The sequence below is a fragment of the Arachis stenosperma genome, chromosome 5, assembly GCF_014773155.1.
Source record: "Arachis stenosperma cultivar V10309 chromosome 5, arast.V10309.gnm1.PFL2, whole genome shotgun sequence".
NCBI classification, from domain to species: Eukaryota; Viridiplantae; Streptophyta; class Magnoliopsida; order Fabales; family Fabaceae; genus Arachis; species Arachis stenosperma.
In genome coordinates this window covers 6,321,607-6,344,247 of record NC_080381.1, presented here as the reverse complement: position 1 = coordinate 6,344,247, position 22,641 = coordinate 6,321,607, and the positions used below count along the sequence as shown (strand labels likewise).

The 22,641-nt window shown below is 30.4% G+C and overlaps 3 protein-coding genes across 3 annotated transcripts; 1 reads left to right on the top strand and 2 right to left on the bottom strand.

Annotated features, from left to right (window-relative positions):
* Positions 1-1,185: 1,185 nt before the first annotated feature.
* LOC130981640 (transcription factor NAI1-like) lies at positions 1,186-2,724 on the bottom strand. The gene is made up of 4 exons (XM_057905241.1): positions 2,489-2,724; positions 2,132-2,401; positions 1,656-2,066; positions 1,186-1,583 (listed from the first exon to the last, which is right to left on the bottom strand). The coding sequence occupies exons 1-4, from the start codon at positions 2,531-2,533 to the stop codon at positions 1,509-1,511; spliced, it is 801 nt and encodes a 266-aa protein (XP_057761224.1). The 5' UTR covers positions 2,534-2,724; the 3' UTR covers positions 1,186-1,508.
* Positions 2,725-14,362: 11,638 nt separating this feature from the next.
* LOC130980333 (uncharacterized) lies at positions 14,363-15,544 on the top strand. Its single transcript, XM_057904024.1, has one exon. It carries the CDS (start codon positions 14,363-14,365, stop codon positions 15,542-15,544), a length of 1,182 nt encoding a protein of 393 aa, XP_057760007.1.
* Positions 15,545-19,685: 4,141 nt separating this feature from the next.
* LOC130981639 (transcription factor bHLH18-like) lies at positions 19,686-21,768 on the bottom strand. Its single transcript, XM_057905240.1, has 4 exons — positions 21,549-21,768; positions 20,971-21,462; positions 20,309-20,695; positions 19,686-20,195 (listed from the first exon to the last, which is right to left on the bottom strand). Exons 1-4 carry the CDS (start codon positions 21,591-21,593, stop codon positions 20,112-20,114), a joined length of 1,008 nt encoding a protein of 335 aa, XP_057761223.1. The 5' UTR covers positions 21,594-21,768; the 3' UTR covers positions 19,686-20,111.
* Positions 21,769-22,641: the final 873 nt, after the last annotated feature.

The following is a 22,641-nucleotide window of genomic DNA, read 5'->3' as shown; positions in this document are numbered from 1 at the left end:
CAAATCAAATGTCATGCTGTTAGCCAGAAAAATGTCTAGAAAATATTAGTAGAAGGAACTATTAAGAAATTCAACAGTGCCATGTTGACGTATGAAGAGCAAGTGGGATGTGTCATCCATACAAAGAAAGATATTTTTTTTTTTTAATAGACAGTGTGTCAATGGTTAAAAAGTTGAAATTTGACTCATTAGATACATTTACAAAACTATTAGTCTTAGAAACATAAAACTATATATTTACAAAGTTTGCTAACACAAGTATGTTCTTACTCATATTATTTCAACTATCATTTTACATTCAGGTGTGTTGAGTAACCTTGTTTATTTGTCCAACTTTAGAATTCTATAAACTTTAAAATAAATATTTAATAAATATAGTTTGATCTGTTATAATCATCTTTGACATATTTTTATAGATACTTATGTTGTTTTTTTTCTTTTATAAACTTTTTTTAACTAAAATTCTATAAAATATATTATACTCCCAAATGTTAGATTTTGAATATAACTGTGGTAAAATACCTGTGAAAACTTGCTAACCAAAAAATCAGTAAAATACATATATAGGCAGAGGCCAAGGTAACAAGCTAAAATCTAGTCATGATCTGTTGGTTAGGAACATCAAGTGCGACAAGAATATTATTAGTCACTATTCAATAATTTTTTTTGGTTAGCTCTCCTTTGTCCAGGAGTTTAATCGGATTGGGCTGTTAGACTAAGAATTCGTCACTTTAAACAAAATGGAGCTATCACACCTGAAAAAAAAAATCTGGGCAGAGTCTTGAGGCAGAGCTTCAACATACCTAAGAAAAAAAAACATACCTAAGAAAATCGTAGAACTATGTGTAATGTGTGTACATTTTATTTCGGACTAATCTGTCGGGTATCGAAACTCTATTTAAAAATTTGTCGTTGTACAAGGTGAGATTCGAACCTCTAATATTTACTTAAGTGAATTAGCGAACTAACCACCAAAAAATGAAACTTGGTTATAATGTGTGTGTATACGTACCCTTTTAGTATACACTTTTGCCTTAAGTTTTGTTTGTTAATTTGTGAGAGACTAATTACTATCCAATTTATTAGGAGAAAAAGGAGGAGATACTAAGACGAGTGTTTGTGTTATTAAAAAAAAAAAAAAGAAAAAATGTAGAAAATGGGGCATGGGAAACAGGAAGTGCGCAAAGATAGATGATTATTTAATATTTATTATAAAAGAAAGAAAGGGGCCTAAACTATTTGGCAGGACGTGTCAATATTCCAAGGCTATGGGTTTCCCAATCAGTCAGAATCCCACTTTTCCAGAGACACAACCCTCTCTCAAATCTCAATGCAGGCAGCCAGCCGGGTCCCAACCTCCATAATTGCTAGCTGCTCTCATCCGTCCCTCCGCCCCAAAGGGTAACTCCATTTAATTCCATTGATGGAACCCTGGAGCCATTAACATTATTGAACCCCCAAAATGATGCAATCCCATTAATTACAAAACAGACACCTGTTACTTTCTTCTACATCGATTGCAACACTCCCACCCTTATGTTTCTAGCAAGCTCCTTCGCGCTTAAGCTGAACTTCTCATCCATCTGATGCGATGCAATAAGCATAATAAATTATTCAATAATGTAAATGTGATGAATTTAATTCAGTTAATGTACCTCGGCAGTGATGGTTATGTCGACGATGGAGGTTCCAAAAGGCAAGGAAGTGGTGTTAAGAACAGAGAGATGGAGTTTGTCAATGAGCTTGAGAATGTGCATCAACACTCCTTTGTGTTTCTCGCAGTGGATCCGAATGAGGACGTTCTTCTCAGACACTCTTGCCTCCACTTCAGGCAGCACCGACCTACTCACTGCTTTTGACACTTCGTACGATGAGTTTCCATCCCCCCCTGAATTTGACCAAGTGTCTGACACAGACACATCTTCCTCTCCGCACACCTCAGATTTCTCAACATACACAACAGACTCCGCGCTTTTCCTTTTGCTTTCAGTTTCTAGAACCTTCACTTGCTCTTGTAGCTGCTTCACGTACTTGATAGCGTCGCCTAACACCGTCGCCTTGTCCATCTGAACGCATTCTATTAGTACTCCAAAGAGATCTAAAAAGAAAAAAAGAGCAAGAAAAATTGAACCTTTTTGAGGCCTGGAATAAGGGCAGAGAGTGCTATGAACTGTTGGCTAATCTTTTCCCTTCTCATTCTTTCGGCAATGATGTGATCATGGGCGTGTTGGGGGGATCTGCCAGTGCCAGCTGAGCCAGTAGTTCTTCTGCGTCTTGGGGTTGGGGTGGTGCTCTTGAGAAGCTTGGATGGCCTCTCGTTATCATTGTTACTCATCTGTGAGTTTGAGTAATTATTAGGGGCTGCTGTTATGCCATTGATGAAACTGTAGTCCTCTTCTTCCTGCAGATCAGAGCAAAAGAAGAACAAAGTCATGAGGGATTCATTTAATTTGCAAGATGAAAATGTGTTGTTTGTTTGTTTAATTACCAAATCACAGAGCCAAGTAGTCCATGATTCCTCGGTGGAAATCATGATTGATCCCAAGTGCCAAGTGAAAGTGAAAATTACAAGAAGACTAGTATAGTAGCTAGGCTCTCAGCTCTCTCGGTGACACGCACTAAATAGAAGATGCCTTGTTTCTTTGTTTTGTTTTATCTTTACTTTATGGGAAGCGTAGCATGTATCGTATACTATAGCTTCCATTAACTAAGTTTCGCTATTTGGTATACGTACGTATTAATGTATTAATGTATTCCATTCATGATTAATGCACGCCTACTGTACACCTCCCTTCTATTAACGCATACACATTATTAATCAAAATGACGTTAGGTTGCTAGCTAGAGTTGGGACTTTAGTACCTCACAACCCAGAAATACATCGAATCCAATCAAATTATATGTATTACAAAATATTACAAAAATGCTATTTATATACTAAAATTAGCCATTAATTAAAATCAGTCTCTAATTTATTTGTGTATAAATATATGTGTGATTTAATTTATTTTTAATATTAGTAACTAATAATAATTAAATTAGTCTATTTTAGTTAATATTATAGTAAGTTATTAAATAAGTTTAAATATGAAGTTCACTAAAAATGAGTTTTTATTATGTTTTATTTTAGAATATTCTTTTTTTAACTGAATTTTGAATATTTTTATTTTTAAGAATTTTAGATATCTTTTTTCTTATGTTAAACTTGTGTAATGCAACATTAATTTTCAATATTTTTATGGTTTAATTACTCTATTGGTCCCTATAGTTTTGCAAAATTTTTAATTAGGTTCCTATAATTTTTTTTCTTTTAATTGAGTCTTTGCACCAATTTTTTTTAATTAGATCCCTATACTTTTTTTCTTTTATTTAGGTCCCTATACCAATTCTTTTTTTTTTAGTTGGGTCTCTATAAAATTAAGCCAATTACTACTAAAAAGGACTTAATTGAAAAAAAATTTTAGTGTAGAAACTTAATTAAAAAAAATATATAAAGATCTAATTAAAAATTTTACGAAATTATAGGAATCAATAAAATAATTAAACTTTTTTTATTATAAAAATAGATTAATTTTGATAAACTAATAGAATGATTAAATAAAGATTTTTACATATTTTTATATTCATCTGACTAAATTCATACGTTTAGATGTCTTTTAAAAGTATTGAATTTAAAAATCAGTTATTCTCGATCATGTATTAATGCACGATTAAATATCTATATTAAAACACTTTTTCACTATGAAACTTAATTTTTTTTAAAAAATTATAAACTGAGAAAACTAATAACGAGAAATAAAAATTTATTTATTATTGAATTTATAATTTTTGTTATCTATTAATTTGTTAAACTTAATTTTTTTTTATTTTAGATGAATTTTAAATAAAAATGTATTCTAAGAATATAATAATGGATTTTTTCAATTTTTTATTATATTTAATTTATGGATTTTAAAAAAATTAAATTATCTTTTAATAAAATATTTTTATAATATTTTTCTTAAAACATATATAAACAAAAATCAAATAATATTTTTAGTAAAAAGTACATATTATCATTTTAAATCGCGAATATTGTTCCTATTTAAGAAATTTTATTCTTAATACAAATAGAATAATTTTTCATATACAAATATTTTTTTATATAAGTCTTTACAAGTCATTTATATTTACGGGCTTTGAGACGTTACTGCACATTCTTCATTGCACGTTCTTCCTTTTTCTCTTCCTCTCGTTATCGTCGTCACCAACACCACCTATTTCTCTTCCTCTTCCTCCTTCTTTTTTTATTGGAATTTCTTCTAGTTATTTTTTTCGTTAGTAATTTATGATTCTGTAGGTGAATAATGTTTTATCGTCAATGGTTTGAATTGAATATAATGTAAAAGTTCTGCAGTGAAAAAATATTTTTCTGTAGTTGCAGTAAATTTGGGTGTAACACAAAGATATTTAGGTGTATTTTTATTCTGATAAGTTCTGCATAATTCAAAACTCTTCCTCTTCATCTTCCCCATCTTCTACTGATTCTTTTTTTTCCATCATCATCACTATCTTCTTCTTTGTTTCTTATTCATCTTTTCTTTTTTGTTTTACATTCTCAAGTTTCTTCTTATTTTATTCTCTTAACGAGAATAAAAACAAATAAATCAAACAAAGAAGAAGAAAAAATACATAATGCTGCAAAATTATTTGGAAGAATATGGAATTACATTCATTTAACTAAAAGAAAGAAAGAAATAAGGAAAAAATGAAGAAAAAAATGCAGTATTAGAAGAAATATTTTACTGTATTTGCAGCAAATTTAGGTGTAACACGAAGATATTTGGGTGTAACATAAAGATATTTGGGTGTATTTTTAAGAATTTTGGATGTATTTTTGTTCTGAGTTCTGCATAATTCAAAACTCTTCCTCTTTCTCCTCCTCATCTTCTACTGCTTCTTCTTCCTCATCTTCTTATTTCGTTTTCTTATAATTCTTCTTGAGAAAAAAATCAAACAAAGAAAAAAAATACACAATGTTACAAAATCAACAGAAAAAGAAAGAGGAGAAAAAATGCAGCAACAACAATAATAAAAAAGAACGATGAAGATGAAACACGCGAAGAAAAATGAGGAGAAACGCAAAGAAAAAAGAAAAGAAGAAGAAAGCGGAGGAGGAGGAGAAACGTAAAGCACGCTATGAAAACCGTTGAGTATGGGTGGCAAAACGGGTTGATCCGCTAAACCCGCTAAAAAAGGCGGGCCGGGTTAGGTTTTGGATCCCGCCAAATTGGCGGGTTTTGGCGGGGTGGGACGGGGCGGTCCACCGGACCGAAGATTTTATTTTTCTTTTTTTTATTAAATAAAATAGTGATTACTATTATAAAATTAATAATTATAGAATTTTTAAACAATTTTTTTTCATTTTTTGTTTTCATTCTTCTTTTAGTTATTAACTTTATTTATTTTATTTTACAATTTCGTATATATGCTCAAATTATGTGACTTATTTTTTAAAATAAAGATGATTCTATTGACAAATATTATTTTAAACAATTTTATCGAAGTTAAAAATTAAAAAAATAATATTATAATTTGATTGTTTTTTATTTGTATTTGATTTTTTAATTATTATTTTTTGATGAATTTTAATGAATTTTATTTAAAAAAAAAAGAGAATCAAGCGGGCTAGTCCGCCGATCTGCCAATCCGCCATAAAGTGGAACGAATTAGCATTTTGAACCCATTTTAATTGGCGGGGCGGGCTGGTACGCCCTGTTTATTGGGCGGGTCGGCCCATTTTATCGCCCTACCATTAAGTAGCACGCATGTGGTTTGGCCAAACTTTTATAACTTGTAAACCCAAATAACTTGTTTGTGTACTACTTATACAAAATTACAAATATATATGTGCGACAAAATCTTATGAATTAAAATAAGAATATCCGCTCTAGTCTGATATGCAAAGAAATTTTATTTTTAAACCTCATTTTCTGATCCCTTTTACCCTTATTAAATGTCCGTTAATCCGTTATACAAGTGAATCTTGTCTGATTCACTTATACAGTTCTTTCTTTTTTTTCCAGAATTAAAGGAAATGTGAAATTCACAATTTATTCTATATTAAGACAACATATTTACAAAAATGAGGGAGCTGTGGCAAGTCTTTGTTGTGTTGTGGACCTCTTTTCTATGCCATATAAAAGTTTGTGAAATAAGGAAAATAGATGATATGGCGAGTCATGGATTGTATAATGGAACAATGGAAGCTCGACGAAAGGCACTCGTGAGCTCTTCTAAGAAATGGTATGTCAGGAAGGAAATCCATTGGAAGCAGATGTCACGATCTACGCATGCTAAGGAGATGGATAAAAATACTAGATATTTTCACAATATTGCCTCGACTCGGAGGAGGAACAATCGGATTGATGCCTTAAGAATCCATGGAAGACTAGTGAGGATCCAGGTCCAGATCAAAATGGCCATTAGGGATTTCTATAAAGACTTGTACCATTAGGAGACATCACCATTAATAGGAGTTCGGGATGGATTGGTTCGGCGAATAACTGGGGCGGAAGCAGCGGAGCTAGAGTTGATGCCGACCGTTGAAGAAATAAAGGATGCAGTGTGGGATTGTGAGTCATCAAAAGCACCAGGGAGTGATGGGTATAATATGAATTTCATAAAGAAATGTTGGGTGGAAATTGGGAGGGAATTCACGGAAGCTGTGTTGGGTTTCTTCCAGTCAGTTGTGTTACCTCAGGGCTCGAACGTTACCTGGGTGGCGTTGGCACCGAAATTTGTTGGAGCTACAGAGATAAGAGACCTTCGACCGATTAGTATGGTAGGCTGTGTATATAAGGTAATATCTAAGGTGTTGGTTCGAAGAATGCGGCAGGTGATGCCAGGGCTAGTGGGAGAGACTCAGAGCGCCTTTGTGCAGGGCAAGAAAATCCATGACGGGGCTTTGATAGCATGCGAAACTGTACAGTGGCTGAAGTCAAGAAAAAGGAGCTCAGCAATAATTAAACTGGATTTTCAAAAAGCGTATGATAGGGTCAAATGGAGCTTCGTGAATATAGTGCTGCAGAAGATGGGATTTGGACATAGGTGGCGGTGGTGGATTATGGAATGTGTGAGTTTTGTGTCAATGTCAGTTCTTATTAATGGAGCTCCAACTAAGCCTTTCAAAATGGAAAGGAGTTTACGGCAAGGTGATCTTTTGTCTCCATTTCTATTTGTACTTGTTGTTGATGTGCTTCATAGGATGATTGGGGAGGCGGTTAGGAATGGGCGCATATCACCGCTATTGGTTGGACGAGATCACATTGAATTATCGCATTTACAGTTTGCAGACGACACTATCCTATTCTGTCCTCAGGAGGAAGAGACAGTTAGGAATTACAAGCGTCTTCTGCGTTGTTTTGAGCTGATGTCTGGGTTGAGCATTAATTTCGAGAAGTCCAGTTTCATTCCGGTTAATTGTGAACAATGTTGGGTGCGAAAAATGTCTCGTTTGCTGGTGTGTAAGGAGGCTTCTCTTCCTGTTCGGTATCTCGGCATATCATTGGGAGCGAATCCGAGGCTAGTGAAGACATGAAAATCAGTGATTGATAAAGGTGGAAGAAAAGCTGAGTCTATGGAAGGCAAAGTCCCTTAATAAAGCGGGCAAGCTGGTTCTCATAAAATTGGTTCTTAACAGCCTGCCTATATACTATTTAAGCTTGTACAAGATGCCAAAGGCAGTTGCAGAGATGTTGATTACCTTACAACGGCGATTCTTATGGAGTAAAGAGGATGGGAGAAACGGTATGCCACTAGTGAGGTGGGAGGTGGTGATGGCTCCTAAAAAGGCAGGTGGATTGGGAGTGGGAGATGCAGTGCTTCGGAATACAACCCTTCTGTTTAAATGGTGATGGAGGTTCTCGAAAGAGGACTGCCCCTTATGGAAGAAAGTAGTGTGTTCTTGCAATAGTATGAATCCATCTGAGATGCTGTGGGGTCAACCTGTGCTTCGAAAGGGGGTCCTTAGAGGGATATTTGCCAACTCTAAATAAGGGAGCCACAAATAAGGGAGAAGATGATCAGTGGTCTATCAATAGACGTAGGAAATGGCAGAACAACCCGCTTTTGGGAAGATATCTGGCTACCTGGTGGGGCTTTGAAGGAGTTGTTTCCAAGACTTTTCTCGATCTCAAACCTCAAAGGAGCTGTTATAGGAGACTGTGGGTTTTGGGATGGGCTAGAGTGGATATGGAGCTTCCAGTGGAGGAGGCAGTTGTTTCAATGGGAACTGGAGCTCTTGAACCAACTCCATGAGAGCTTACTGTCAGTAACACTTACGAATGAGAGAGAGGACAGGGTCGTTTTGGAAATTTGATAGAACTGGTACATTCTCCACAAGCTCCTTTGTAAAGGTTATGCAGGATTCGGCCATCCCGGAGGCCATAACTAGCTATAGCTTCACTAGTGCTGTTTGGAGAGGCTTTGTCCCGCAAAGGGTGGAACTGTTTACATGGTTTGTGTTGATTGAGAGGGTGAATACTAAAGAACGACTATCCAGATTAGGTGTTATTGGTCAGCTTGATAATATCTGTGCATTATGCGGAAAGGCTGTTGAGTCTGGTTTTCATTTGTTCATTAGCTGCGAGCTCACTTGGCAGGTGTGGAGCGCATGGCTTTTCGCCCTTGGAAGGTCATGGACTATCCCAGGTATACTGAAGCAACACTTTGAGGGCTGGACGCATGCTGCACAGAGAAAAATAGAGAAAAAGAGGTGGTTGGTTGGATTCTTTGCTGTAATTTGGGCAATTTGATTAGAAAGAAATGATCGGGTATTCAATAGAAATCATCAACAGGTCCTTTACGCTCTCCGATGAGTGGATTGGTGATACTCCCTTTGGTTGTTGGTGGCAATGCCGAAGATAACGAGGGGTTGAGATGACTCTTGCGGGTTTAATAATGCTTGTATTTTGAGATGTATTTGTACTCATGAATCTCTGTTCCATTTTGTTGTGTTGAGCGCTTTTTCTTTCAAAAAAGTATTATTTTATATTGTATTTTTTTATAATCATATTTTCAAGAGATTAATGTATGTCAACTTTATAAATTTTTTAAAATGTTACGAGTATTATATGTAATCCAAATTCAATGAAAGATTAGTATATATAACTTTGTATAATATCGCCATGGATGAATTTAGTAACACAATCGAAGTACTATAAGCATTCCTTCTGCTTAAATAAAACTGACAAGCAGTGGCTTTTTAGATGGGAGAGTGAATTATTAATTACAATATTATTCTTACGGATTAGATATATATATAGTTACCGTTGAAAATAAAGTTCAAAGACATAATACTTACATGTCTGAAGGAATATTAGGATGCTCAACATGCAGTGAAAGCAATATGGCAAGAGATACTATAATTAATTACGTGGTTGGTACTTGGTAGCAAATTAACTAACGAAAAATTTCAGAACACTAGGTAAGATCGAATCATACGTGCAAGATCATCATCAAGTTTATCATCATCTCTATATATTCAAGGGAAGGGATTTTGAGAAGAGATATATAACAATATAATAAAATATAATCTGGCTCGAATCTTCAGGATCGATCCTTTGCAGATCAGAGGTCCTTTTTTCACTTTTTATTTGTTTATTTTTAAACCATGATATATTTTTTTTTGTTTTCCACGGTATCCCCCAACCCGACAGGTCAAGGATTAATCCGCCGCGGTACTGAGTTCCATTTAAGGGTTTGCCGCTGGCCAATGGGTTGCTGCATGCACAAGGCGGAATTCGAACCCCCGACACTTGCTTAAGCGGACTAGTGAGCTAACCACTAGACCAACCCAACTTGGTTAAAACATGATATATATTTATGAATAATGTTAAGTAATTAATTTTTTAATCAATATCAATTAATTTTATAAAAAATTATTTTATTTATCTTTAATTTTAAATTTCAAATTATAAAATTTAACACAAAAATACTTGTTTATGTAATGTTTCTTTATTTTATAATAATGTCTCACACTTTCCCTTTTAACTCCTTCATTGACCATCATTGCAATATAGGGTGAAGAGATTTTATTTGTAGTCATTAACTCATTATGTCTATTTGCATATGTTTTAATTTGATGTTACCCTACTAACATATTGCTTTAGACGGATGCAGTTGTAAGTAAAATATAAAGTCTAACGTTGTTTAGAAAATGACATGTTATTAAAAGTAATAAATAAAGTAGTATGTTATTAAATTTATTTTTTTATTATTTTTATAAAATATATATTTAATCCATTTGAATTAGTCTTTAACTTTTTTTAAATACGACTAACATAACCTGATTAGTAGGTTATTTTTTAAATTTCAACGATTCACAAAAAAATATAATAAAATGAATAAAAAAATCACTTTTTATTTTCTATATAGAAATAAAAATAGTGTTTCGTAGAATGATAAATCTCACTAATGTAATAGTAGTTATAGACGAAAAATATTAGGAATTATTAGAATTTATTGTTTTTAGTTATTATTTAATTATAAAATTAATTTTTTAGTTTATAATTTTTTTAGTCTAATAATTTAATAATATATTTTATTACATATATTTATAAATATTAATAATTAACTAATGACTAAAATTAATAAATTGTAACTATCCTCTAATAGTCTTCGTTATAGACAGAATAAATATTGCGACAAAAAATATTTATGTAGAAATATGTTCGTCGGTAGGATACCTTTTTAAAAAGCGCTGATTTCATATTTCTTGTTTCACAATTCACACAATAAAACCCATTTTCAGCACATCTTTATAGTAATACAAATGGGGAGCTCATTTATTGACGTGGCGCTCATACGTTGAGTTTGGAAGTTTATTTGCTTACGTGTGGTCACTAGAAATTTTTAGATTTATATTTATAAATTATAAATTATTATTTGCTCAGATTGTTATTTTCAAATTTTAAGTTTGAGTTGTTTTACTTAAGTTGTTATTTTTTAAATTTTAAATTGTTTTATTTGTTTGAATTATTTTACTTAGGTTGTTCTTTTTTAAATTTTAAATTATTTTATTTAAGTTGTTATTTTTTTAATTTTATTTAGATTGTTCTTTTTTATATTTTAACACTATTTTTTAAAAATCTGTTAATTCTTTTTAGCATAATTTTTTAAAATTTTGTTGATTTTTTTTAAATTGCAGCTACATAAATTCTTTTAAAGAAATTTAGAGTTTTAAAAAAATTTACCTTAATTATTCTTCGGTTGTTACATACTAATATTACAATAAATAAATATTCACGTTAGTTTAGAATTTTAAAATTATTATTTATTTAAGTTGTTATTTTTAAATTTTAAATTTGGGTTGTTTTACTTAGTTTGTTATTTTTTAAATTTTAAATTAAAGTCAACCAAATTTTAAAAAATTTAGTTATGATACAACTATAAAAGGATAAGTTATGAGATATGTAAAGCACCATAATTTAAAGTACATCAATCCCTTTCTTTACATATATCCAAAATCTCCCTACTTATTCCAATGGTTGATATTCACAAAATTGCTGACATCAATCCTACAATCGACAATTTGTGTGTACGTATACGAGTGATATAGTTATAGACACTATCAAGTTACGGAAATTCTCCATTGCCATACTCAATTGAGATGGTTTGACTCGATGAAGACGCGAGTTTTCTACTAATATCCTTTTATCCATGACTCCAAGGTTATTTATTTATTTATTTAAATTAAAGTCTATATACATTGGATTAGATATTAAATAAGTCTATATTTAACTTTTTCTTATGTTATTTTCTTTTTTAAGTAGGTATCGAATAAAGCTTGGTGTCATTGATGATTCTGACTGTGCATGTTATGTAGTCTTTGACAAGAAGGCAAAACAAGTTTTGGAAGAGAGCTGTGTAGAGATACTTGATCCACTCCTATTGGTAAGATCTAACCAATATTTATTTCTAAAAGCATTAGTGAAGATATTTTTATTGGTACTTTTTATATTATTTATTATTAATATATTATGTAATATCTTGCAGAAAGGAGATCTATCAGATACACCTACATTTTTACTCAACCTAATTGATAAGATCTTTCTCTTCATCGTTGAAGTTGACTAATAATGTGGATCTCATAAATAAATTCAAAGAGGCTCACACTATTCAAATTGTGAGTATATATAAGTGTACTTCTATTAAAAATTAATTTATTTTTTGCTTTCTTGGTCATTAGTAGTATCTAATTTATAAATAATAATTAATTATAATTTTAGGATGTTGACTACACCGGTGGTTTGTTTCCAATTTCAAAGACATCCCCAATCATTGAAGGGGAGAAAGTAGAAGGTACTAAGGTATTTGTTTAAAAAATATTTTTTTTGTTTGTTCTCTCAAAATTAGATCTTAATTTTATTCAAAAAATATTAGTGAGATAAAATCAAAGGTTAGAAAGAAGTCTTTAATTTAACGTGGTTTTTTGTACAGAATTTGTTGCTTGAATTCTCCAATGAAGTTGCGGCCAATGATGAATCTGAATTGTTGGAAAGTGCTATTACACCAACTAAGTGACTATCCTCGGAGTCGGAAGATTCGAAGGTGAAAGGAGATACCTCAACTTGCAAGAAAATCAAGATTGAGAAAGAAACTTGAGAATTTGGATGCACATGTTTTGGAATCTCTTTTAGAGTCTATCTAATAGAATAATGCCAAGCATATATTTGTTTTGGTGAAAACATTGTCTTTTCTTGAGTTGTTATTTTTTTTTTGGTTTTTTTCGATTTTTATGTTTGGAATTTAGAATTTTTTTTAAATATAAATTGAAGTTATTTGGTTATTACTTGTGATTTTATTTTTAATTTGATTCTCATCGTTGATATTCTGATAATTTTTAATTTAATATTTAATGTCATAAAGTTATAAATTTTTTCTTTGAATTATTGTTGATACAATTAAGTTAGTTATTAATTTTTAATGTGTACTTATTTAAAAAAAATCTAATTATAATTTTTAATTAAAGTATTATGTTTATAATTTTAAATTTAAATTCAAATATACTTTTTTTTTTGAATTTTTACGTAAGCAATTGGATTTGAGAATATTTTTTAAAAATTTATATAATTTATAAGTTACTATGCTAATTACAAAGGATTATAATAAAATAAATAGAATTATTAGTCTTATTAAGATATGAAATTATTTATACTATTTAAAAAAAATGTAATACTGTTTAAATTTTAGAAAAAGTATAATAAAGTTAATACTGTTTATGAATAGTCCATGAAGTAATTCGGATATCACACATGAAGCATATAATAGTCCATGTCATCAAACAAGTCAACAACATCTTCAACAAACATTAAATAATATCTACCAGTTACTATGTTAATATGTTTCTATTACTTAAAGACCAAACATTTAACTGTTTAATTGGTCTATTAAAAACAATCATTGGTATATGCTAAATAATTATTATAGATTCATTGGAATACACAAATCGAATTAGATTGCAAAGGAATGTAAGACTGAATAGGAAGACTATGCTACTTCAAAAGAGACATGGTAAAACAAGCATGATAGATTGTAATTATCACAAAACTAAAATTTTACTTCTTTTATCTTTAATACTACCTTCATAATATATATTCATAATTCAGCTGATTCAAACATTTAACATATATTCATTTTTCTTTTTTTATAATATAAAGTACTTGATGTATTATCTCTAATGATTACAGGAGCAAGTACATTTAATTCAAATTTAGATACTAAAGAATTAGAAAAAGTGTGCATAGCTGAAAAAAAAAGACACCTGATACAAAGAGAAATATTTTTGAAGAAATTGACTACAAATCTTTCAAAAATTTTTCAAGAAGTTGAGGATATTACTGAGAATACGACTATTTTAGATGATTCTGTGCAAATTTAATACCCAGCCATATTCGATGTTGCTGAGAACACAAGTAATTTAAGAAGTAGCAATATCAGGACTTTATTATTTACTATTGTTATGCTTTTTATAAACAAAAAATTATCGTTTAGTGTTCAAGTTTTAAAATTCAAACTAAGATATGGTTATATATTATAATTTTTTTATTTGAACATTGATTTATTGTAAAACTTAAATCTTGAGGTTGGCACAATGAAATTGTATTATATGATCTCATCTTTTTAATCTATAAATTGCATTCTTCGGTAATCTTTTATAAATATTATTTTTATACTTAACATGGTGAAAGAAAGGTATATTTTTATATAAAGTATTTGTTGCAGATATAACTAAAACAATTTATTATATTGGTGATTATTAGATGTGATAGATATTGGTGACCTAGAATTTTTTGTCGGCATTGCGACGCCATGATGTGGTATGAGGAGAGATCAGAGAAGTCCAAAACAGGATCAAATTTTGAGTTCTCAATATGTTGTATACGAGGGAAGGTACAACTGCCGTTTTGAAGCACTTGATTGGACGCTCAGGAATCTTATGTCAGTTACCAATCAACATAAGATACATCAACCATTTAGTGGTAAGATTGTTGTTTTAGGAGGTGATTTCAGACAGATACTTCCGGTGATTCCGAAAGGAAGTAGACACGATATATTAGCATCCGCTATTAACTCATTCCATCTGTGGTTATTTTGTAAGGTTCTGAAACTGCATACGAATATGAGGCTTCTAATGTCTTCTTCGTATCAAGACGAAGGTGAAATGAAGATATTTACTAATTGGATACTTGATATTGGAAATGGAAATATTGGCTCTGTTGTTGGTGATGAATCAGAAGTTGAAATTCCAGATGATCTATTGATTACAACTACTGATGATCCTCTCTCTCATTTGGTAGACTTTGCATATCCAAATTTGTTGCAAAACATGTTAGATTACATGTATTTTCAGAGTAGAGCAATTCTTGCATCCACACTTAAGAGTGTCAAGAAGGTAAACGATTTTGTCTTGACAATCTTTCCAGGGATGGAAAAGGAGTATTTGAGCTCTGACACAACATGTCAAGCTGATGAGAATGAAGATGTAAAACAAGAGTGGTTCATACCAGAGTTTCTAAATGACATCAAATGTTCGGGACTACTCAATCACAAGTTGACTTTGAAACCAGGAGTCGCTGTAATGCTACTGCGAAACATAGACCAGACTTCAGGTTTATGCAACGGGATAAGATTAATAGTTAACAAACTTGGCAGCAACGTAATTGGAGCGACGGTAGTGACCGGTAGAAATATTGGAGATAAAGAGTACATTCCAAGAATGAACTTGATCCCTTCAGATTCAGGATTGCCATTTAAGTTTCAACGGAGACAATTTTCATTAACAGTATGCTTTGCAATTACCATTAACATGAGTCAGGGTCAATCATTATCACATGTACGGCTTTATTTGCCAAAATCAGTGTTCACCCATGGACAACTTTATGTTGCTTTGTCAAGAGTTAAGAGTCGCAGTGGCCTCAGGGTTTTAATTCTAAACGAAGACGGCAATCCAAAGTCATCAACAACAAATGTCGTGTTCAAAGAGGTTTTTAATAATATTTAGGTAAGAATAATATTATTTTCATTTTAATAGTATGTTATGATTTACACTTTTGTACAAATCTTTACTATAAATATAACTAATTTATCTATAACTCTTTTTTCAAATTTGAAATGAAATGTGTAACAAGGAGCACAACATCCAATGATTTTGTAATGAAGTTAGTAAGATACTAGGTTGTCGATAAATTTTTATTAGCTTTTTGATATAAAATTTAGGGTAAAATTAACATGCTATTATTACAGTTATATATGTTCTTATTTTTTTATCTCCCTCCTTATGGTTCAAGAATATTATAAACTTCAAACTCTTCTATTCATATTTTACTTTAAATAAAGATAAAACAACATATTTAACACGTTTATTATATAACGATGATGATAGTGTTATACTAAATTTAAAAAATATATAATTATAAAATATTATTTTTAATTTAACTTATCAAATTTAAATATAAGCCCGTGCATCGCACGGGTTTAACACTAGTACAATAACAATTACCAATTTTTATTTTTTTCTCCTAAAAAATTAGGTTGCATTTAGTTTTAAAAATAAAAACAATACAATAAAAACAGAACACAAAAATATAAAAATTAGTATTTTTATATTTTATTTAATAGTAAATTAAATATAAAATAAAATAAATAATAAAAATTTAATTTATTTAAATTTTTTACACAATAATTTTAAATAAAAATTAAATAATAAAAAATATAATTATAAAAAATAAAAAATAAAAAAATATGTTCTATATATCTTCGTTCGATGTCTCTATATATTTTTATTATATATGTCACAAAATATATTAATTTAGTATCTTAAAATTATTTCTCACAAATATAATTTTATATTTTTGTATTTATGTTTTAATGTTCTATCTTTATAAATAATGTAGTCTTACAATTTATTTAAGAATAATTAAATAATAATTTTTTAAGATTGGATAATTACTCAATGTTAGTGTTTGATTGTACACAAAAAAATATAAATGTATTGTATATGAATAATTTTAAGATGATTTAAAATATGACTAAAAAAAAAAAATAAAAGTTTCCTTTTATAGATGTTGGACTAAAATAATAAAACCCAAACAAATATTCTAAGAATAAAGTTTCACCTTTTTCTCTCGTTTAAGTTATTCTAGAACTTGATGAGATTATCTTCTTCACTTGTTCTCTTCTAATTTTTTTTTCATTGCTCTTTATTTTTTATCAACCAAAAACAAAAAACATTATTATAGAATTATCTTTTGGATCCAACAACAAACCCTACCTAAATTATATTCAGGTTAAAAGAATTCGTTTATTCTTTTGTGATGCTGGTGAAGATTTAAATATAAAAAAGTATAGATAAATAATTCATAACTAGTTAATTTTAAATAATTATAATTAATAATTATTAATTTTATATTTTAAAAAATAAATAAATAATTATTAATTAATTAATAACAATTAATTAATATAAAATGTAATTTGAAAATATTTGTTAATTTACTATTGACTGAACTCTTGCTTAATTACATAACAGAATTATTTAAATATTTATTCTCCATCATTATCTCAAACCTTTAATGCTTGTATTACTTATTTATCTGGTAATAAAAATATTTTTTCACAATTTTATTTTTTAATTTATTCCCTTAATCTTTGTTTATTTATTTTATTCCTCAAAACTACTCCCCAAAAGAGAACTATTTTTTTTATGAGTTTATCTTTTATATGATTCTAATTGTTTGGTTGTTTATGATATTTTCAAGTCTGATAAATCAAGGACTAATTTATTGCAGATTAAAATTTTATTTAAGAATTTGTTAATAACCAATAAATTATACTTTTGATATTTATTTAAGTAGACGAGTGAGTTAACCATTTAACCAATCTAAATTAATTTTATATTATCCTAATTAAGTATTTGAAATAGTAAATTCTTGCAAGTATAGATTTTAATAAGTCAATACATATGGCAGAGTACTGAGAAGGGGGAACCGAATGAATATGAATTCAGCAAACATTAAATTGGGGGGGTCAGATAAACCCTATCTTTGATGGTTGCTAAGTTGACACCGCGATACGAACAAAGCCTTTGTACCACACGTAATTAATGGACGCAATATTGTCATAGTGTTATGTTCCCCAAAATTGATTATTACAATATTACCCCTCCTTAAGGCCAGGCAGTAGTACACTATATGTATGAACAATGAGGCGTCATAATCAACCTAATGTAAAAAGTGGGATCTGCCTCAGCCAGTTGCCATAGATTAAGGATGTATTCTATAAATTTCGACACAGGATTCATATCAAATCAAAGCTTTTTCATATTCATCTTAATAATCGACTGGTCTATTATTATCATCGAGCTAATATAAGGGAAGAAAAGTTAAAATCATCCTGCACTACTTTTTTGTCTGCTTTCCTATACTAAGTGTGTTTATAGGTTAGTTCTTACGTCCTACTTCTTGGACGACTATGTTTTCTGTCACTTTCTTCATTTTGTACAATTATAAATTTACTATGCGTTAAAGGTATGATTATGCATAAACCTTTTTTGTTATATGCATATGTTTTTAGTTTGTCTTTTGGTCGTTAGCTTTAATATTATAAAATCATTTATTCTAATGAAAAACGACATACAAAATAATAAATCATTTTTAAAAATGTTATCTTTTAAATTTTCATCTTCACCCATATAATCATCAATAAAGAAAAAAGTTCTACGTCTCTATTACAGGTCATATAAGTCAACGGTAGGTGACCTAAATTCTCAAACGATGAAAAAAAAAAAAAAAGAAAAACAGGTGAATAAAGAGGGTGATCACCATCTTCATCATCACCTTCTCCAAATAGCACATATATATATATATGTAACTGTAGATCTATTTTAAAGTCTAAAGTTTCTCTCTCTTCATGTCTAATTTTTTTTGTATAATTTAATTTGTAAAATCTTAACTTTACCTAGAAATATGCTCATATATTAAAATGAGATTTTGACTATTCTTAAATAAAAGAAGTGAATAATCATTTATGATAGATAGATAAAGGAAAAGTATAAATAGATAATGAAAATACTAAACAATGAACATATTGAATGTTCATTTTACTGAGTGTACGAATGGTTATTCTAATATTTAGATCTAGATGAGTAATTTAGAAATATAATGTATTTTGATTTAATTGGTAGTTATTGATGTTATTCAAAAAAAATTATTAATTATCTAGCATTATCCATAAATAAATTACAATATCTTTTTTACTATAAATATTTTATCAAACTCAAATATTTATCAACTCTAATTTATTAAAAGATCTATCTAAAATTCTTATTAATTTAAGGATGACAAGTACTACACCTCATTCTCACTCAAAAATCTTAGATGACTTCACCACACCGAAAAAAACATTCAGTCCCACACTACCAATTTCAAATAAGCCTCGAAAGACATACCTAACTTTCCTTCACTCTTTTTACAATGTTCTTCCATAGGCCATTTGATGTTGCTTCTGGAAACTATGCCGAAATAGGAAGATACTGTCCTTTTAATTATATATTTATTTACAATGATTAGTCGTCGCTAACTTATAGTACACATGATATTTTCTCCCTCTAATTTACTACTTTGTTTGACAATCTCTTTTTTCTTTTAAAATTTATTTTTAGAGTGTTTATTGTGGAAAAACAAAAAATCTGCGACAAAATTAACTATTTATATACAAAATATATTTAAATATAAAATATAAATTAAAAATAAGTTAAAAACAAATGTATTTATATAAAAAAATATCGTGTCTTAGTTATACATATAACATTTTTAGTTAATTTATATATAATACAATTTGAATAGTTCAAAATCATCGTAAATTGTAAATATATCCATTCATTTGAGTTAGGTTAATTACTATGTGAATCGTACACTAAAGCTCCAATACCGTAAATTTGCTAACAAAATAAAAAATCTAAGATTAAGTTGATAATCAATTAAAATTTGTCTAGTGTTACCCTATATACTTAACAAGTTTACTTAAAGAGCGTCGCCTTGCTTTGCGTTATATAATTCAATTTATCTCCATATTAATTTAACACCTATAATTTTATATATACAATATTTATATTTATTACGAGAATAATTAATGGATGTAAACAAAAATTCAAAAATACAAGATATAAGTATCTTTCACTCCCAAATTTTGTAGCCCAAACATGTTCGATAATTAAAACTCTCGCATGGAGATGAGAGTTTAACAAAATAAAATAAAACATTCTCATGCTCTCGCTCAAATAATTAAAACTTCTGGCGACAAAACTAATAATTACCGAGACTTATTATTATCATAATAACTCACATGCAGTTGGTATAAAATTGTTAGTTAAAAATCACTAGATACTTAACTAACAATTTCATATAAATAAAACCGCATGTAAATCTCCACTTTATTACATACTTTATTATTATTTATCCACATGGAGCTGTTTCCTTCCGAGGCTAACATGACTTTCAAGATAGATCGCTACTATATATTGTTGGTGGAAGATGATTGAATCAACCTTTACCTGCAGTGGGATCAAGTTCCTGCTATGACGACGACATCGTTTTCAGCGTAGCCACGCGTAGATTCCTCACAAGATCTCTTATGCTCAACTTGTATTCTGTGCCCATCTGATCCACCAAAAATATCAAAAGTCAACACATCTAGCTATCTCTATCTCTATCTTATCTAGTAATTAATAATATTATCTCCATCGTATTGAAGAATTAATTAAAGTGTAAACCTGAGCGACGATGGTTATGTCGAGAACCGAATCCCCGAACGGTAGCACACTGCTATGGACCACGTACAGGTGAAGGCTTTGTATCTCCGACAGTAATTTGACGTAAATGCCCTTCTGTTTCTTGCAATGGATCCGGAGCAGCACCTCCTTCTCGGCCGCCGCCACTCTTGCTTCCACGTGTGCTAGTGCTGCTTCGCCGTCTGCTTCCAAGGTGTCATCATCACACGAAGAGGAGTCATCGTCGCTGCTGCTCGTGATGAAGCGTGGATTCTTCACAATCACCACAGACTCCACCTCTCTCTTGTTCTCTTCTTCTAGAACCTTCAATCGCCCCTGAAGCTCTTTCACGTACTTGATTGCATCTCCCAGTACCGAAGCCTTATCCATCTGTATTATCAATTATGCTATTAATCATATATAAAGTTCTGCTATCATGTCATAAAACTACGGTGGAAACTACTCAAGTGCAATTTCTGATAATTGAGAACCATTAGATGATTTGACTTATTTGACTAAAATTTCATCAAACGACTCTCAACTATCAACTTCACATAAAGTCGACTGCATCTGAATTTTCACCTAAAACTAATCATCTCAAATACTTAAACTGATAAATTGAAACATGAATAGTTATATTTTTAACACAAAATAAATTAAATTACCTTTTTTAAGCCTGGAATAAGAGCTGCAAGGGCGATCAAGCTTTGGCTGAGCTTCTCCCTTCGCTTTCTCTCAGCCATGATGTGATCGTGAGAGTGAGCCGCCTGTCTCTTACTCCCTTGGCTTTGAGGTTTCCTTGTTTGTTCCAGCTTGTTCTTATCATTGTTATTACCAACTTGTGGTTGCGGTGAAACCTTATCATTAGGAGTTGCATCAAATTCAAAGCCATAAAATAGGGAGGATGGGTTGTAAGAGTTTTCAAAAGACAGAATCTGGGAGGTGGGAGAAGAAGAAGAAGAAGAATTAGATGAGACGTAGTTAGTGATGCTTGACGATGAGCTAGTTCTCAGTTGCTTAGTTGGCCTCTCCTCCTCCTCTTCCTCCTCCTCCCCCACCACTGCACTCATCACCATCTCATCAAACTGATTCTCTTCATCCTCATCCAGAAACTTCTTCAAATTGCATTCTGAAAACAATTCGTAATCATCTATATCCTGCAAAATCACAAACTCGTTATTACTATTATTATTATCATTCAATAGTACCAACATTGTTCATCGTTTCTCAACAAAGAACTCACCAGATCAGATAACCAGTTGGTTGCCAATCCGTTTAATTCCTCCATAGAATTTGAAGTAACTAGGTAGTAGTGGTATATATGGTATATACTATATAGTATATATAGTACTATAAATGTCTATACTAACTTAGTATTATATATACTAGCACCGTTAGCTTTTTTGCCTCTTTATAGTGGCATTCTTCTACTGCTTCTACTCTCACTCTCGATCTCTTGCCATTAACCGCGTATCGCGTTGCAATAATCATCACACATAAAAATATAATATTTTATTCAAATAAAATAATGCACGTGGGAAATTATTTCAGCCACGCACCGAAGAAATGGTGGATACAGTCGCAAACTGTCACCGAATGCTTTGCTGCTATGTATGCCGGTACGCCAATTAATTAAATTAATCAACTATCAACTGTAAAAAATCTTGGATTTTTTGACCATATTAGTTAATTAATTAAGGTTCGTATATATCGTGGCATGTTGAATATGTATGGGAAAACCAAAAATAACTCTCTGCTATTAAGTTTTCACTTTTACTTAATTAATTCAACCAATGCTGGAGATCCAGATATGGGACCTAGATAGTAACAGGTGAATCATGTGATATATTTTTTTCGTCTCAATTATTGACTTATTTTGTCACTACCCTCAGCAACGCGCCCCCTCATTTATTATGTGTCTTTTTTTTTTCTTATTTCTTTTCCATCACATTTTTTCTGTCATTGTTTTCCCTACTGTTGGATACATACAGTGTATAATTGTATTTATATATATATATATATATATATATATATATATAATATAATATAATATACTGAATGAGGTTTGAACTTTGAATAGTCAATAAAATACTCCAAACCCTGTGGAATCTCAAGCTAAAATAAAATAAATAAACTTGCCTTATTGGTTTTGTGAGATATTATCTTTTTACTAATAATAACAAAGTGAGATGCTTTTTACAACTATGAATATTCCCTTACCATAATATTTAATTAATAATTTAAAAAAGTCATCAGCCCTTAATTAATATTTGTTTACAATAGTATAATTGCACTTTGATTAATAATTAAATATTTTACTCTTCAAATGGACAAAT

Excerpts from the sequence above, each read along its gene's own strand:
- LOC130981639 (XM_057905240.1), bottom strand. The coding sequence starts at position 21,593 with ATGGAGGAATTAAACGGATTGGCAACCAACTGGTTATCTGATCTG. Across the intron at positions 21,463-21,548 it reads CCAACTGGTTATCTGATCTG|GATATAGATGATTACGAATT; the intron begins GTGAGTTCTTTG and ends GTGATTTTGCAG. Across the intron at positions 20,696-20,970 it reads TTATTCCAGGCTTAAAAAAG|ATGGATAAGGCTTCGGTACT; the intron begins GTAATTTAATTT and ends TTGATAATACAG.
- LOC130981640 (XM_057905241.1), bottom strand. The coding sequence starts at position 2,533 with ATGATTTCCACCGAGGAATCATGGACTACTTGGCTCTGTGATTTG. Across the intron at positions 2,402-2,488 it reads CTACTTGGCTCTGTGATTTG|GAAGAAGAGGACTACAGTTT; the intron begins GTAATTAAACAA and ends TCTGATCTGCAG. Across the intron at positions 1,584-1,655 it reads ACATAACCATCACTGCCGAG|ATGGATGAGAAGTTCAGCTT; the intron begins GTACATTAACTG and ends GCATCGCATCAG.
- LOC130980333 (XM_057904024.1), top strand. The coding sequence starts at position 14,363 with ATGAGGAGAGATCAGAGAAGTCCAAAACAGGATCAAATTTTGAGTTCT.